Here is a 15,139-nt window from a genome sequence, read left to right on the forward strand (position 1 = left end):
AAATTGTACTTGCCCACTGCATGTTGATTTTCATTCCTGCAGATAGTTTTGAGCTCTGTGTTCAAATACTTGATATTTTTTTCTTACTATAGATGTAGCTACCTACCTCTTCCCTTATTTGGTCAGTTTTTGTCTAAAAATACATTGGCACATTTGGACAACGTGTATTCTGAATTTTTTCTGTAATACAGCATTGCATTCATGCGACATAGTCATGAAATTTCAGGATCTGAGATGTCATTGTTCATTTTTTAACACATTTGGAAGCTTACTGCTTGTTCCACTATTATATGTTCCTCTGCAATTGAAAATGTGCATCCTTCCTGCATAATTTTTTAGAGACGTACCGAGTACTCGGTAACTACTCGGTACTCGGCCTACTCGGCCAATTTGCCGAGTACTCGGTACTCGGCCAAATTCTGATCAGATACTCGGCCAATACCGAGTAGTTACAAAAAATTGAATATTGTCCAAGACAGATACTAAAATTTATAAAAAAAGAGCAAGCATTATATTCTGCAATCATTTACAATTAAAATTTATAAGTCAAATTTAAATTTTGAGAATAATGAAGTTTGTAATGCTTCAATTGAATAAATCTTTATTTTAATGTCCCCAAAGTTAATAAAACTTATTTATTAAAAATTACGCAAAAAATGTAAGTATAGAAAATATGGAATTTTTATATTAAAAATGGATTTTTGCTACAAACAAAAATTAGTTATAAAAAATGTAAAAATACATTTGCTTAAAAAATAAAACAACCTTAAAAGTACAGTGCAGGAACTCTGCAGACACGTATTTTGGCATTACAAGGAATTCCTTTTTCAATGCACAAAATGGGGGCTCGTAGATTTAAAGGCATTTGACAAAAGTCGTATTTTTTTTGTTGAATGTCTTTACATTCTTTAGTTCACATGTTATGCACTGAAAAAGACGTTCCTTGTAACGGGGGGGGGGGGGGGGGGGGGGCAGAAACACGTGTCTGGAGTGTTCCTGCACATTTGTTTTATCAGCTTTTAAAAAAATTTTATGTTTGGCAGATTAGAACTATAATTGATTGGTATACTGTGAAACCCCTCCTAACGGACACCCCTCTTATGCGGACAATTTTTAATTCCCCAGTTCCAATGCAAATAACATTATTAAACCCCTGTCCTGCGGACACCTCTATGTTGCAGAAAAAAAATTTGTCCTGTTAGTGCCCCCATTAGAGGGATTTTACTGTAATTTGTTTTAATTCCAACTTGATTAATCATACCTTTTACTTATTTATTTTTAATTTTAAAAATTATTTTTTTGTAAAATTTTTGACACAAACAAAATTGTATATATATAATGCCTAATTAAATTTCAGCAGGAATTTAGTTTTAAAACCTATTATATGGACAAGGAAGTTTATACTACTATTCCAATAAGTTCAAAATTCATCACATGTGTGTCTGTGGTTCTTCTTAAAACATAATTGGTACTTGGAACTCGGCCAGTTAGTGAAAGGCCGAGTACTCGGTAACTCGGTACTCGGCCGAGTAATAAAAGGCCGAGTACTCGGTACTCGGCTACTCGGCCAAAGTGCTACTCGGTACGTCTCTATAATTTTTTGTTTCCTCATTTTCATTAAAATTGTTTTTTGTATGTGTATTTTCTATTCTTGTAAATTTATTATTTTTACTTAATCACTAAATAGAAATATACATTGATATGAGGCAGTGAGAAACATGCTCAATATTTAAACCAATAGTTCCCAGCCTGAGGTTGTTCGCCAGCAAAGGGGAAATTTGGCTCATTAAGGGGATGATATAGCTGGATGATGAGTATTTAAGAGACCGAATAAGAATAATCAAAAGCCTCCAAATATAGGAATAGGAAACATAATATGAAACCAATTGTTTTGAGTTCAGACAAGGAATTGTAAGTCAATTATAGTTCAGAAGCTTCCTATTTTAATGTTAGTGTTTTTAATTTCCAATTTAACAAAAACAACAATTTCAAAAAAAAAAAAAAGAACTTGCGTTTTCTAAAGGTAGTTCAATGATCTTAGTTATGTATTTCCCTTCAAATACCTATCGGTTCATTTTGGAAAAGATTTTAAAAATGTAAAAAAAGGTTTTTGTATTGTATTTCTTTAATTTAAAAGTGATAGGATAAAATTGCTTTATGTACATTTTACTTCAAATTAAGTTAGGCTTTTATATTTTCAATAATATCAATGCTCACCTGTGGTGTTCCCATAGGGTATACTCCATATATGCCGTATACTCTGAAATATTTTTTAGACATATAGCGTATAACCTCAAGCTTCAAAAACTTTCATATAATGACATATTATGTATGAGATCGCATACACATATTGTGCATAATGGATTATGGGAGTATACCCTCAGAAAATTAGATGGGGACATCATTGCTGCTCACTAGCATCAATGATTTTTTAAAGAAGAAAAAAAGAGGTGATTGATATCAGTTAACCTCTAGAGAGAGAGGATGAACTCGAAAAGGTTTTGAATGACTGATTTCAGCCATAGGTATGCTTTCATTGAAAAGTTTTATAAATCATGCTGTATAGCCACTATTTATCAGGGCCTCTTGTGAAGTCTCTTGCCTCAAAACAAATGAGTTTCTTCATACCATTTGTACTAGCTGTCTCAAAATTTTGAATTTTTGCGCTTACACTCTTTTGTTTCTTGCTGCTTCATATTATGATTATTTTGTTTCTTTGTATCTTTGCTGCAGTCAAATTACAAAGTTAAAACCAATAGGAAATGTACAAGTTCTTACGTAATGTAAATTTTAAGTTTTTGGAAATAATTTAATCTCTAATTCAAATTAATTCATATAAAATTAAGCTGTGCTTACTGGAAAAAGGAAAACTTAATTTTTCCCCTGCAGTTTTAAAAGTGCGTTGCTTTCTGAAGAAACAACTGCTGAAATTTTATGAAAAGAAAGATATATAGATTTTTTAGAAATATATTGGAATCAATTATTTCAGAAAGGGCGTGAATCCTACGGGAATCCATTGGACTTAAGCCCTTTTCTGAAATAATCGATTCATTCAGGTTGCGTTCGACGAACCTCACCGGTTGACAGGTGAGTAACCAGTTACTAACCGCAGCATTCTGTGATCAACCGGTTACCATTCTAAGCCGTTGATTGGTTGACTGGAGCATGTGATCATTAGCTGTCACGTGATTAACTAACCGGGCGCTACCGGTCATGCTCGTCGAACGCAACCTCAGAGTGCTGTTGTTGGAGGGGGGGGGGGGGGAGCAAGGGAACACTATTCCGTGAAATATTTAGTTTATTAATGTTTAAATAATGGAAATCTAATTTAAGTAATCTGAACTGACCTTTTTTTGCCCTTAAAATAATCCATGAATGCGTGAACTATAAATAACATCTATGCTATAAAAAAGTGCATACCCAACATTTTCCCCCCTCAACTACAGCACTGAGAGTGCTTGTTGAATTTTCTTAACTAACAAAATGTCTTCCTCTAGTTGTGTCTTTTTAAAATTGCAGCTCTTAGAAAAATAGTTAAATTCAATGAAAATATGCAAATTAATATTTAATATTGTTGCTCATATTTTATTGGAAAAAAACTGGTATCTTGAATTTGTTAAAAATTGAACAATTTTTTATGGTCATTAAAGATTGCTGCTGAAGAAGCTTCCTCTGATGAAGACATTGTAGCAGAAAAGGGTGAAGAAGATATCAATGATTTCTTAGTTGTTCGCTCTAATCTTGTGGAGAAAAACCGCAGTTTACGAGCATTAGTAGACGAGTATCGTTCCCAAAATGAAGCTTTAGAAGCAGAACTAAAAAAATTAAGGGAAGAAAAAGAGAAAGCAGAGAAAGAAGTGAGTTGATTTTTGATTTGGAGAAATCTTAAGTATCTGTCTATCATGGATTTAAGCTTCCTTCTCTAACTTATATAGCATTCATCAACATTTTCTTAATTTTTATCATATTGTGAATATTGCCAAAACGCACATATGTACAGCAAATTTTCTTTGAATTGCTGTTACTAAAAATCAGGATTCGCTGATTTAAATCAGCTTGATTCAAATCATGATTTAAATAAAGTACGGTTTTTAGAACAAAATTATTGATTAAAATCAGTTTATTTTATTTTTATAAATTAATTTTGCACTTTTAGAATGTTGCTCTAAGTTTAACTACACTGCATTATACAATCTTAACTTCAACTGGCTAAACTACATAGATTCCTCTTTTTATGTATAACAGATTTTCAGACTCTTGCGGTATTGCTTTTACCCCAAAATTATAGTTTAGAAAAAATAAAAATATAATCACATCAATTAGTTCAATTTGCTTTATTATCAAATTTTAGCAATAACCTTCTTCACCTCAATTGAATCACATAAATAAACTACTATGCACAAAGCATACATTTTATAATAAAATAAACTTTGGCTATCTCTCTATACTTTCACTAAAAGATCAAAATAAAAATTTTATGAACCTTTTTTAACTTTTCAACATTATTAATTTGAATTAGTCATTGTATTAAAACTGGTCTACTTATATGTATTATTGAAAAATAGCTACTGCCACGAAATGAAAGTCGCTAAAATGTTACTTTTTATCTATTGTATGAAATATGTTATGTTTATGAGTGTAAAGTAACTAATATCTACAAATCTCTGAAGATTTTTTAAAAAAAATTGATTTTTTACTTTGAAAAAATCCAACTTTTTTGATTTAAAAAAAAAATCACAAACCTGCTAAGAGTACTTTATTATACTTGCTGCCTTAATTACATTAGTATTTCACAACAATGATCTTAATTAAAAGAGCAGTGTTGAACCCCCTTATATATTGCCAGATATGGTGATTTGGAATTTTCAATATTTTAACTTTTCAATTTTTATTTTGTAAAAAAAGTGAAAGGAAGAAAGAAAAATTAGGTGACATCTGTACCTTAGATCCAGAAGGACGTAATTCAAAGTATGATAATTTTACAAGAGGAAGAAAAAAGCTTTTCCTGGTGCATGGTGCATGCAAATTATGGGACGCATGCTCTTTTAATCCTGGTAAAAAATGAAAAGGATTATTTTAAAGAATTACGTTTACATGGCTTGATGCAGAATTGCTTCTACATACAATGCACTAATAAACAGAAAATCGCAATTTGTGGACACGTCATTCTTGCTCTGAGGTGCAGAAATATAAAATTGTTTGATTGAGCTTCCAGGGTCAGCTGAACTCTCTATGTTGAACATAATAATCTACATCTACCAATTAAGTAGGGAAACCAGTTTAGAAGGCCGAAATTTTACTGTTTTTCGTGAATGTTTTTAACTGGAGAGAAATAATTAGAATTTGTTTAAACTTGGAGGATATTTCATTTGTCTTTTGAGGTATACTTTGTAATTTTTTTCAAGTTATTTCCACCAGAAATAGTGGAGTTAGAAGCTGCTGTCCACGGGTGGTCGCTGTCGCCATTAAAGTTTGTTTCTGGTGGGCATTACTAAAGCCACAATTTTTATCTGTAATCATTGCAATTTTGTCTTTCTAGTAAACAACATATTTCCTTAGAATATGAACCTAATTGTGATCAAGAAAGTTGAAAATTGAATGTTTTTAAGGTGTTTGATTACAATGTCATGTTTTTCCACCAATTTTTTTCACATAGCTTGCATTTAAAAAATATTTTATTAATAATATCATCCCAGAGTTTGGTTCATATAGAGTATAATTGATTGAAGAATATTCACACAAATTCTCAGAACGATTGGTCAATAACTCTTTATAAGCTAGAATGCCCACCAGTTGAAAAAAAGGTTGTTTCGAGAAAAATGCATTTGAAAAAAAAGCTGCTGTGAACGTTTTTGCATCTCCACAGTTATTTAAGTGCTCGTGGAGTCAGAAGTAATCAGAATTTTTCACTGAAATTTTGGCAACATATTCTTGAACAGTTTTACTAACATTTTACAACATTAAAAAAGTGGATTTTGTGACTTGTCTAAACTGGTTTACCCCTTAACAACCCATAATGTAAATGTGCTATTTCATTAAAACACAAAAACTGTTTTGGATATCAGTAATTCTGTGCATTTTGAATAAACTTTTACAATTGTAAGCAAAAAGTTTGATACTTTAAAAAAAATATTGTTGATTCTCTGTAAACTGAAATTTATGTTTATTCATCTTTTTATAGGATGTCATTACAAACTTGCACCAAGAAATTATGTGTTTGAGTAGGCAGTTGTCTATGGAAAGAGCTAAAATGGACGGTTTGAATTGCACTGTTTTAAAATTAACAAAACAAGTAGAGCTTGAGACAAAATATAAAGCATGTCTACAGGCTGCCAAAAATAAACTTTCAGATGACAAAGAGCAGTTACAAAGAATTATCAAGGTAATTTTTTCTTTCAGAGTTTTTAAAAAACAATCATTGTAGAAAGAGAAAGGAAAAAATTGATAAAAAGTCCAAGTAATTAGCCCAAGAGGCAAATTCTGTTTGGAGCTTTACAAAAAAGAATTATTAAAATGTAATGGCAAAAAATATGAGTGTGAAGGAAATTAATGCAGTGTTTTATTTAAATACAGTCAACTCTCAATAACTCAAAGCTTTATAACTTGAATACTTTTATCCTGAAGTTTTCATTGGATTCCAAAATCACCAACTCTTGATAAGTTTGGAAATGTCCCGCAATTTGAAGGTTTTAAGCCAGTTCCTCAGGAGTTCAAATTATTGAAAGTTGACTGATTTTATTGAAATTTTTAGTAAGGTAATACTTGTGGACAGTGTTGGAAATAATACTTTAAATTTAGGCGTGATGGTGACACCTATGATAAGTTTCTAGGTGTCCAAATGTACAATCATTTTTCAATGACTCAAATAGTATATACTTCCAAGTTATCTTGACTAAATAGAACTGATACATATTGGTAATAGCATATTTTAAAGAATCTGTAAAATATGCAGGAAAAAATGATTTTATTCAATGACAAAATAGATTGTATTTTAAATTTTCTTCTACTAATTAATTCTTTACACTACAATGGTTCACAACAGACTCAATCACAATGAATCTAGAAAGAAAAAACTTTGACACAATCCAAAATTTTAGGTGCCAAATTAGGCACCTGGAAAAATTAGGTGTTAAATAAAAAATTTTAATCTAAAAGTGTGACTAAAGACCCCTTATTTCTAACCTTGCTTGTGGGGGTGACTAGAGCAGAAGCATTAAAAAAAAAAAAAATGCAGAGAAACTGACTAATATTTTGCTTGCAAACATATATCTGCAGTATCAGTATATAAGACATTTTCTTCTAATTGTGTTCTTTATTTATATGCCTAAAGTTTGCATGGATCACTAGACCCCATAAGTGTAATATTTTGGTGGACACATTATAAATGAATGCAAAACTGCTCTGTTTAAATAATTTTTTAATTGTTTTTGATCATAGTGCATGTTCATGAAACTGGGGACATCACAGTAAAAAAAACTTCATTGTATCAGTATTTTTTTTCTTTCATATAAGGTAAAAAAGACTATTTCTATAAAACTATGCGAAAAAAGTTATAAATACATTTTCTGTAAGTTTTATAGGCGAATTTCGACAGCACTACTCAGTGCCCATGTGTCGTTGTATGAGCGGTTCTAAAAGTTAACCTTTTTCTTTTTACTTAGGAAATTAATTGTTATGTCTACAATCTTATTTTTTATGGAAATTTAGTTTACACAGGAAGATATTAGGCCAACAAAGAAACTTTAAATTGTCATAATTGTCCTGTAACAGTTGTTTTTCAACTAGGCTTCATTTTAATGTAACATCAGTCACAAAATTATAAATGTTTGCAGCCATTGCTTAAACAAAAACAAGCCCAAATTTATAAAAAGTCATATTCTCTTCATTAATAAATGCTATCTTTATTAATAATCCTTTTAAAAATTAGAAATTGTTGATCTTAATTATTTAAAACTTATTTAAAATATGTAACATCAGTCACAGTAATATCAGTCACATTTCTCTTTTCGTTAATAAACATCAAACAAATTGCACAAATGGCATTGACTGCTACACAAAGGCAAAAAAAGAGGCAAGATAAATTAAGAAATAAAGGAAAACATGAAAGTTAGAAAAAGTAAAAAAAAAGAAGCTAAGAAAATCAGATGATAAAAAATAAATAATAATAATTTTAAAAACCCTAGTATAATTACCAAAGTTAGTTCAGAATAAAATTAAAAAGAGAAATTAAGTGAAGAAGTAGAACAAGAATAGAACAAATTTAAAGCATTGAAGTCCTAGGTTTAAAGTAGCAGCTGCATTCTTCTTCTTTGCTGGTGCTACAAACTGTTGCACTCCAAGACCATCTCTGAAAGTCTTTCCCACCTAACTCTATCACGTGCAATGGCCCTCCATCGGTTCACTCCTACTATTTTTAAGACCTTTTCCACCCCATCCAGCCACCTGACAGGGGGTCTCCCTCTTCGGCATTTCCCTTCAATGTTGGAGAAAGTGACTCTTTTTGTGGGGAACACATCTGCATATCGAAGTATGCGGCCCAGCCACCTAATGCAAGACGCCTTTATAACCTTTAAGATGTTAGGTTCACCATACTTTTTTTAGATTTCATGGTTATAAGCTCTTCTCCATTAGTTCTGCATTATCCCTCAACCAGTCATTCAAAGCAATCTCTCCACAAAAGAAAACTGCAGCTCTAAAAAAAATTTTCTGCATGAAATTTGACAAACAGATACTCCTGGTTCTTCACGTATTACATTTGAATAAAAGTGCTATTTTATCGATACAGAAATATTTCTAAATGTCACAGCTTCATGCAAGTTTCAGAGCTATCACCATCTGCCTTGCTCTGTCATGTTATAAAGAGTTATATTTGAGTAATACTTTTTTTTTAATCAGAAGCTATAGCATGTGTTTAGCACAACCCTTTTTTTTTAACAGTAATGTAAGGAATCACTTCCAGCAGAACATGTTGCAAAATTGACTGCAACTGGAGAACGGGTTCTTGAAGAATATGACAAACAATTGTATCACAAGAAGTTAGATGCAGTGAAATTGAAAACTAGGAGTATTTAGTAACTCAAGATTCAAGCAGTAAATTTTATTTTATGAAATACATCAAAAATTTGTCTTTTAAAACTTTATAAATGTACTTGTCTTGTAATTTAGATACATTTTACAATTTTAAACAAAACATATGCTAATTTTATTTTTAAGGAGAAATAACTTATAATTGCAGCAATTTATTGTAAATGTAGCATCAGTCACATAATCTTTGTATCATCAGTCATGGGTGTTAAGTAATTTTTATACTTTCAGTTTTTAAGTTTTTTCAGTAAAACAAAGTGTTTTCATCAAGTCTAAAATCTCTATTTTAAAAGGAAGAAATCGGTTTAGATTTTAGGTCATTAGTTTGAAGAGAATTTCAAATTATATATGTCCCTTTTTAAATGTCTGTTCTGTGTAACATTTGTCACGTTTTCTTTTTTTACTCCCCTTAATTTTATAAAAACAAATTTCCTCAAGTCTGAAAACAAGTGTGGGGGAAGTGATTGGTACCATATCATGATAGTTTAGATCAATTTCAGAAGAATCAAAATTTAATTTCAAGACTGCTGAATTTATAAGTTAAAAAATGAGTCAAATTGTAATGTCAGTCACCGTGGACTGATCCATATCTTTTTATTTTGTTTATCCATTTCTTATGCTTAATTATTTGATTATTAGTTAATCTTATGCTTTTGTAATTATTAGTTAATCTTATGCTTAATTATTTGATTTATTTTCATAATTTAATTCCTTCAGTGTTTTATAAAATTGAGAATGGTTTTAATAGAATCCTGTTTTTGACTGTGCTTTTTTCTCCTCTAAATCTTTGAATGCATATAGTTTTTGTCAATTTGACAACATTTTTCACGCAAACTCTATATGTTTATTGTGAGTATAATGTAATCAGAAAATTGAAAATTGAACCAATTATAAAATGTGATGTGAAATATTTTTTAAGGGAAGTTTTTATCATTTTAGTTATTTGATACACAATTTTTAATAATTAATGAAAATTTCTTGATAACTGCTATTAATTAAAAACCTTCCAATAGTTGGGGGGGGGGAGGGGGATACAAGTTATTAATGATCATGAGATTATTTTCTCCTCTTTCTCCGAAACTTATAATTTAAGAGTTTTCCAGCAAACTAAATTCATGGGTTTTACTTGCCTTTTCAGGAAAAAGATGATGCTTTGACTCGACAGATACATACTTTAGGACAAGATAAAAACATATTACTAGAACAAATAGAGGACAGTCGTACCATGATCAGAGCTCTTGAGGACAGCAAGTTATTGGCTCTAAGAGAGATGAATGACCTTACGAAAGTAATTGGAGAAGTATGTTGTTTCTCTTGTTTCATTTAGGGACATTGGTTTTCGTATAGTGTAATGGAAAATTACATTGTGTCACTCGTTGTAATGTGTAATCTTTTTGTTTGTTTTGTTTTTATTGTTCTTATTATTTTGATATTCTTAAGCTGTATATAAAATTCAGAATTATATTGAGATTTTTAGGCATTTTGTAAAATTTCAAAGTATATTGGGATTTCAAAGCATTATATAAGTTTTAGAATTATGTAAGGTGATGTGATTCTAAATATTAAAGTTAAATAAAAAGTACATTTAGACATAACATTCCAAGCAGTAGTGGTTAAGCTATAAATAATGAAAGTGCTTGAACTTGCAGTGTTTTTTAAAAGAAAAGATGCCCCCCCCCCCCCCCAGATTCCTTTGGGTGTTAAAATATATCTTAAAACCAAAACTTGATAGAGGATAAAATATCATAAAAGGAGATATTTTCATATTTCATAAGCCAAATATTGAGTTTCTCAACGTAAATGATGTTTACATTAATTGATAAATATTTAATACTCAAATAAGTTTTTACATAAATTTCTGAAATCAACTGATTTATAGCATTGGGGTATGGATTTGGTTTTTGGTAACTTAGAAACGTGCTTATTCGCCAAATCTTTTGCCCTTAACAAAACACTTCTTAATTTTAAAATTACTTCTCAGTTACTCTTCTTTCTTCCCTCTCTCTATCTATGTCTCTCTCACCTTTTTTTTTTGCTCTTCCTTTGCCTTTTTTTTTACTACTTTGTGTCATTTGTTGGGCATACGATCTGATTTTCTACTATAAAAAGGAAAAGTATTTGTTTATATTGGTAGTAAAGCGCACAGATGAATGAATGTATACTAACATTTCTGATTTTTTTTTTTTTTTTTTTTTTTACTATTTAAATACAGTTTTCTCTTTTCACAGAAAGCTTGCATTTGAGACTTCCAGCAACAAACTGAAGAAACTAAAAAACTGTTTGATCATCCTTCATTGTAAATATCGGGAATGAACTGTAAACTTCAGCAATTAGTTTACTTACAATGTATAATAATTTTATAGGTTTTCATGAAAGTATCACATATTTGCTCGAAGAATAAGCATTTTTTTTTTTTTTGAAAATATCAATTTTGTTCGCCTGTTTATAACTCATAATGTGCAGAGTGTACTGTTAAACTTTCAGAAAACTTGACAACTTACAACAGAATCATTACACTAAAATTTTAAGTAAAAATATTGAAATTTTTCTTAAATATGAACATTTAAAGCAATTTATTTCTCATTGCACGCACATGAAAGATATCAATGTATAGCTTTCAAAATATCATAGCCAAGTAGATTTGAGAACCTGTAAAGTATTTCAGTTAAATATCGTAAAAGCTTAACAAGGTATTAGTGACCAAGTGATCTGAGTTTCAATTGTTCTTGGATAGGTGAAAAATAGTAATGAACAGTTCTTGAGTTTGTGATACTTGTCTGCAATTTTTCAGTGTGATTCATAACAAAAATATTTGTGCCTGTATGCAGTTAGTTAAAATTTGGCTGATTTTCCTTCGCCAATATCTTTTTAAGTTTTTAAGATATTCAACTGGAATTTTTTTTGTAAGTTGCTAAATCTATTTAACCATGAAATTTTAAAAGCTATAAATTGCTATCTTAAAAAAGAGTAATTAAAGTAATTTTAGTTTTGAAAACTAATATCATGAGGGGAGGAAATGTTCATACTTTTGAAAATGGCTTTTCCTACATTCTTCACATATCTTCTCAAATCTTAGTTCTTAAAGATTACAAATAATGAGTTATAAAGAAGATGCTTTAAAAAATACTCAAGGAATATAAAGGGAAAATTAAAAATTTTTGAAAATGTACAGGTTTTCTTCCCAAAACTTAAAAAAAAAAATAAAAATCATGCACTTTATCCTGCTGCATATTTTTAGCACAAAATTCAAAGTTTCTTTCTATTTTAGCGAAATAAACTATTGAATGAATTGAAAAGAGAGAATGATGAGTTGAAATGCAGGTTAGATGATGAAATTGCTGTGAATATAAAGGTATGCTTTGTTCTGTATTTTTAGTTGTAGTGTCCTCAATATATTGATGATATTGATGTTTGATATTTGATGATATTGATATATTGATGTTTGATTAAAATGAACTTTTCTCCAATTATTAGTAACAATACTGCACTTAAAATTTTCTGCTCCATTTATTTAAAAACTTGATAATAATATTGGATGCACCAGATGCCTGGTAACTATACGGTATTTCCGCCTATCTGGCTGATTTTCAACTATCCAGTGTTTCAACAGATTTAAAAAAAATTAATAAAGCTTAATGCTCAAAATCAGTTCCATCCACGAGTGTAAACCTTTTTTTTTGAAACCCTTTCCCCATTATTCAATGTTGCTTCGAGCCAGCTTTGTGCATTGTTTTTTGCCTTATGCTTTTAATAGAGCCAGAAATGAATGTTTGCTGGTTCTATTGTGTGTTTGAAATGTGTAGTAGACAGTTTTAAACAGGGCTGTGGAGTCGGAGTCGAAGAGTCGGAGTCGGACTGATTTTGGGGTAAAAGAGTCGAAGTCGTTAGAAAACATGCCAACTCCGACTCCAGGATTCTTTTTTTCTTTCATTTTGACTCTCCTTGCATTTTTTAAAAACTGACTACCAATTGAAATGTTGGGCAATAAAACATGTATAAAAAGCTACTAATGAGAAAATAACTGCCATTATGGCAATCAGCTAGCTTGAACTTTCTGTAGCCATCCCTCAGTTTGCTTGCTTTTTTAATTAACTTATAGCAACTGTCAGCAAACGGTTTTGTTGCCTAACATTTTCAAGTAATCACTTTCAAATAAAAATAGAAATATAGTGTTTTGGGTTCGATCTCAGTTATAAAATAGTAAAAGGAACGTAACAATTTAGTAAATCGAGGCCCATAGCTCAGGTGGAAACTTTTGAGGGTGATCGGCAAATTCAACTAAGCTCTGGCGCGAAAGCACAAATCCAAAAGATACGATGAAATAATCTGTTTTTTTTTCTTTATTAAGACAATTTCATACTTCTTTCACTCGCTTAATTCTCACTAAAAAGTGTGGAATAAATAAGTGTAAATAATTTCTTGATCACAACACTCAATAATTGCAGTTAATCTTAAAATCTTCATATTAAGGTTAATTCTAAAGGAGCCAATAAAATTTAAATTAAAAATTTATCGACGAAGAAATATAGGTATAGTAAAAGCTATTCGTACAAATTTGTATACCGCCGCATTTTGTGTAAAATTAGCTCCTGACGTATATGTGCCCTCTTTTTACTGAAATTTTATTGATCAAATATAATTTAAAATATTTTCGGGAAAATTTTCAGAATTAAAGTAATTATATTTTTTATAAACTCTGAAATTAACTTTTGGTGTCACCTACGAGATGATTATCACACGGACGAAACCACTGCCTCTCAAGAACTTGGACTTTGAAAGAAAGCTTTTTTTCTCTCAAGTTACAGCTTTCCAAAATTGAAAGCACAAGATTTGATCAATATATTTTTGTTAAACATTAAAGGGGGGGGGGGGAGCAAATTACAGCTAATCCTTTTCAATTTTTTAAAGGGATTTTTAAGTCATCTCACATTTAAACTCGTAACTATTGGAAAATTTGATTTTTTAATTGAATTTATAATGTTGTATGCGTCTTGGATTTACAATAAAAAACAAAATGCGAAATTTTTTTAAAAAGAAATGATATTGCAATCTCTGTTTAGAGGTTTTCCCCCTTCCCCTGAAGGGAGAGAGGGAAATGAAAAAATACAATTAAAAAAAATATTTTTTAATCCGGAGTCGGAGTTGGAGTCGGAGTCGGGCGTTTCAAAATCCAGGAGTCGGGGTCAGTGTCGGTCATTTTCCTTCCGACTCCGCAGCCCTTGTTTTAAAGGCATCAGGTCTTATAATACTTAAAATGGATAAAAAACTTGTTACATTTTAATTTGTTGTCTTTCCTGCAAATAGTTTCAGATTCATGAATTTAATTAAGCACACATAGTAGTTGATTTCCTTTTTTTACATTTGTTTGAGAATTCTTTGTATGTACAATAGTATATGTGTTTGTATGAAAAACAGGTGTTACCAAACTGATTATTGTTACTATTGTTGTTACTGTTGTTGATGCTTTAGTTTACAGTGCTGTTAAACAATGATTCTTTGAAACATTATTTTATACTAAAATCTGATGGTTTTTTTTTTTTTTTTAATTAAAAACTGATAAATAGTTACTTGCTGTTGAGCTAAAAAACAAAGCCAAAAAAAAATAAATAAATAAATTAATTAATTAATAAAAAATAAAACATTAGACAGTGCTGACTTATGTAATTTAAAGGTAAAATGCAATCAATGTTCTGTTTACTCTTTTTGAGTCAACGAAATTTTTCATTCAATTTGACTTCCTGGTCCTTTTTTTTTTTTGTATTTTTACAGCAAAAAAAGCTTATTACTGAACTGAAATGTGAACATCTCGCTTTGGTTCTCAAGCTTGAAGAAACTGTTACAGATAATCACATGGTATTTATTTCCTTTTCCAAATATCAAGCTATCTCAATGACTTCATTCTGTTGCTTTATGTCTTTTAAATGAACTATGTAAACTGTGAAACTTCTCTAAATAATAAACCCCAGCTAAAATCAACAGTGAAGCCATTGCTACTGCTATGTGCAAACCCGTAGTTCTTACCTTTTTCATATTGAAAATGGGATTTCTTATATTT

General features: G+C 30.3%; 1 protein-coding gene across 1 annotated transcript in view; it reads left to right on the top strand.

The window, feature by feature from the left end:
- LOC129224747 (tax1-binding protein 1 homolog) overlaps positions 1–15,139 on the top strand; it is a 96,423-nt gene that overhangs the window by 23,265 nt on the left and 58,019 nt on the right. The window contains exons 4-8 of the mRNA XM_054859299.1: positions 3,651–3,857; positions 6,182–6,382; positions 10,223–10,384; positions 12,353–12,436; positions 14,854–14,937. Coding sequence (XP_054715274.1) covers positions 3,651–3,857; positions 6,182–6,382; positions 10,223–10,384; positions 12,353–12,436; positions 14,854–14,937 — 738 coding nt within the window. The remainder of the gene's footprint in view (positions 1–3,650; positions 3,858–6,181; positions 6,383–10,222; positions 10,385–12,352; positions 12,437–14,853; positions 14,938–15,139) is intronic.

Source organism: Uloborus diversus, chromosome 1 (genome assembly GCF_026930045.1).
Source record: "Uloborus diversus isolate 005 chromosome 1, Udiv.v.3.1, whole genome shotgun sequence".
In the NCBI taxonomy this organism is placed as follows: Eukaryota; Metazoa; Arthropoda; class Arachnida; order Araneae; family Uloboridae; genus Uloborus; species Uloborus diversus.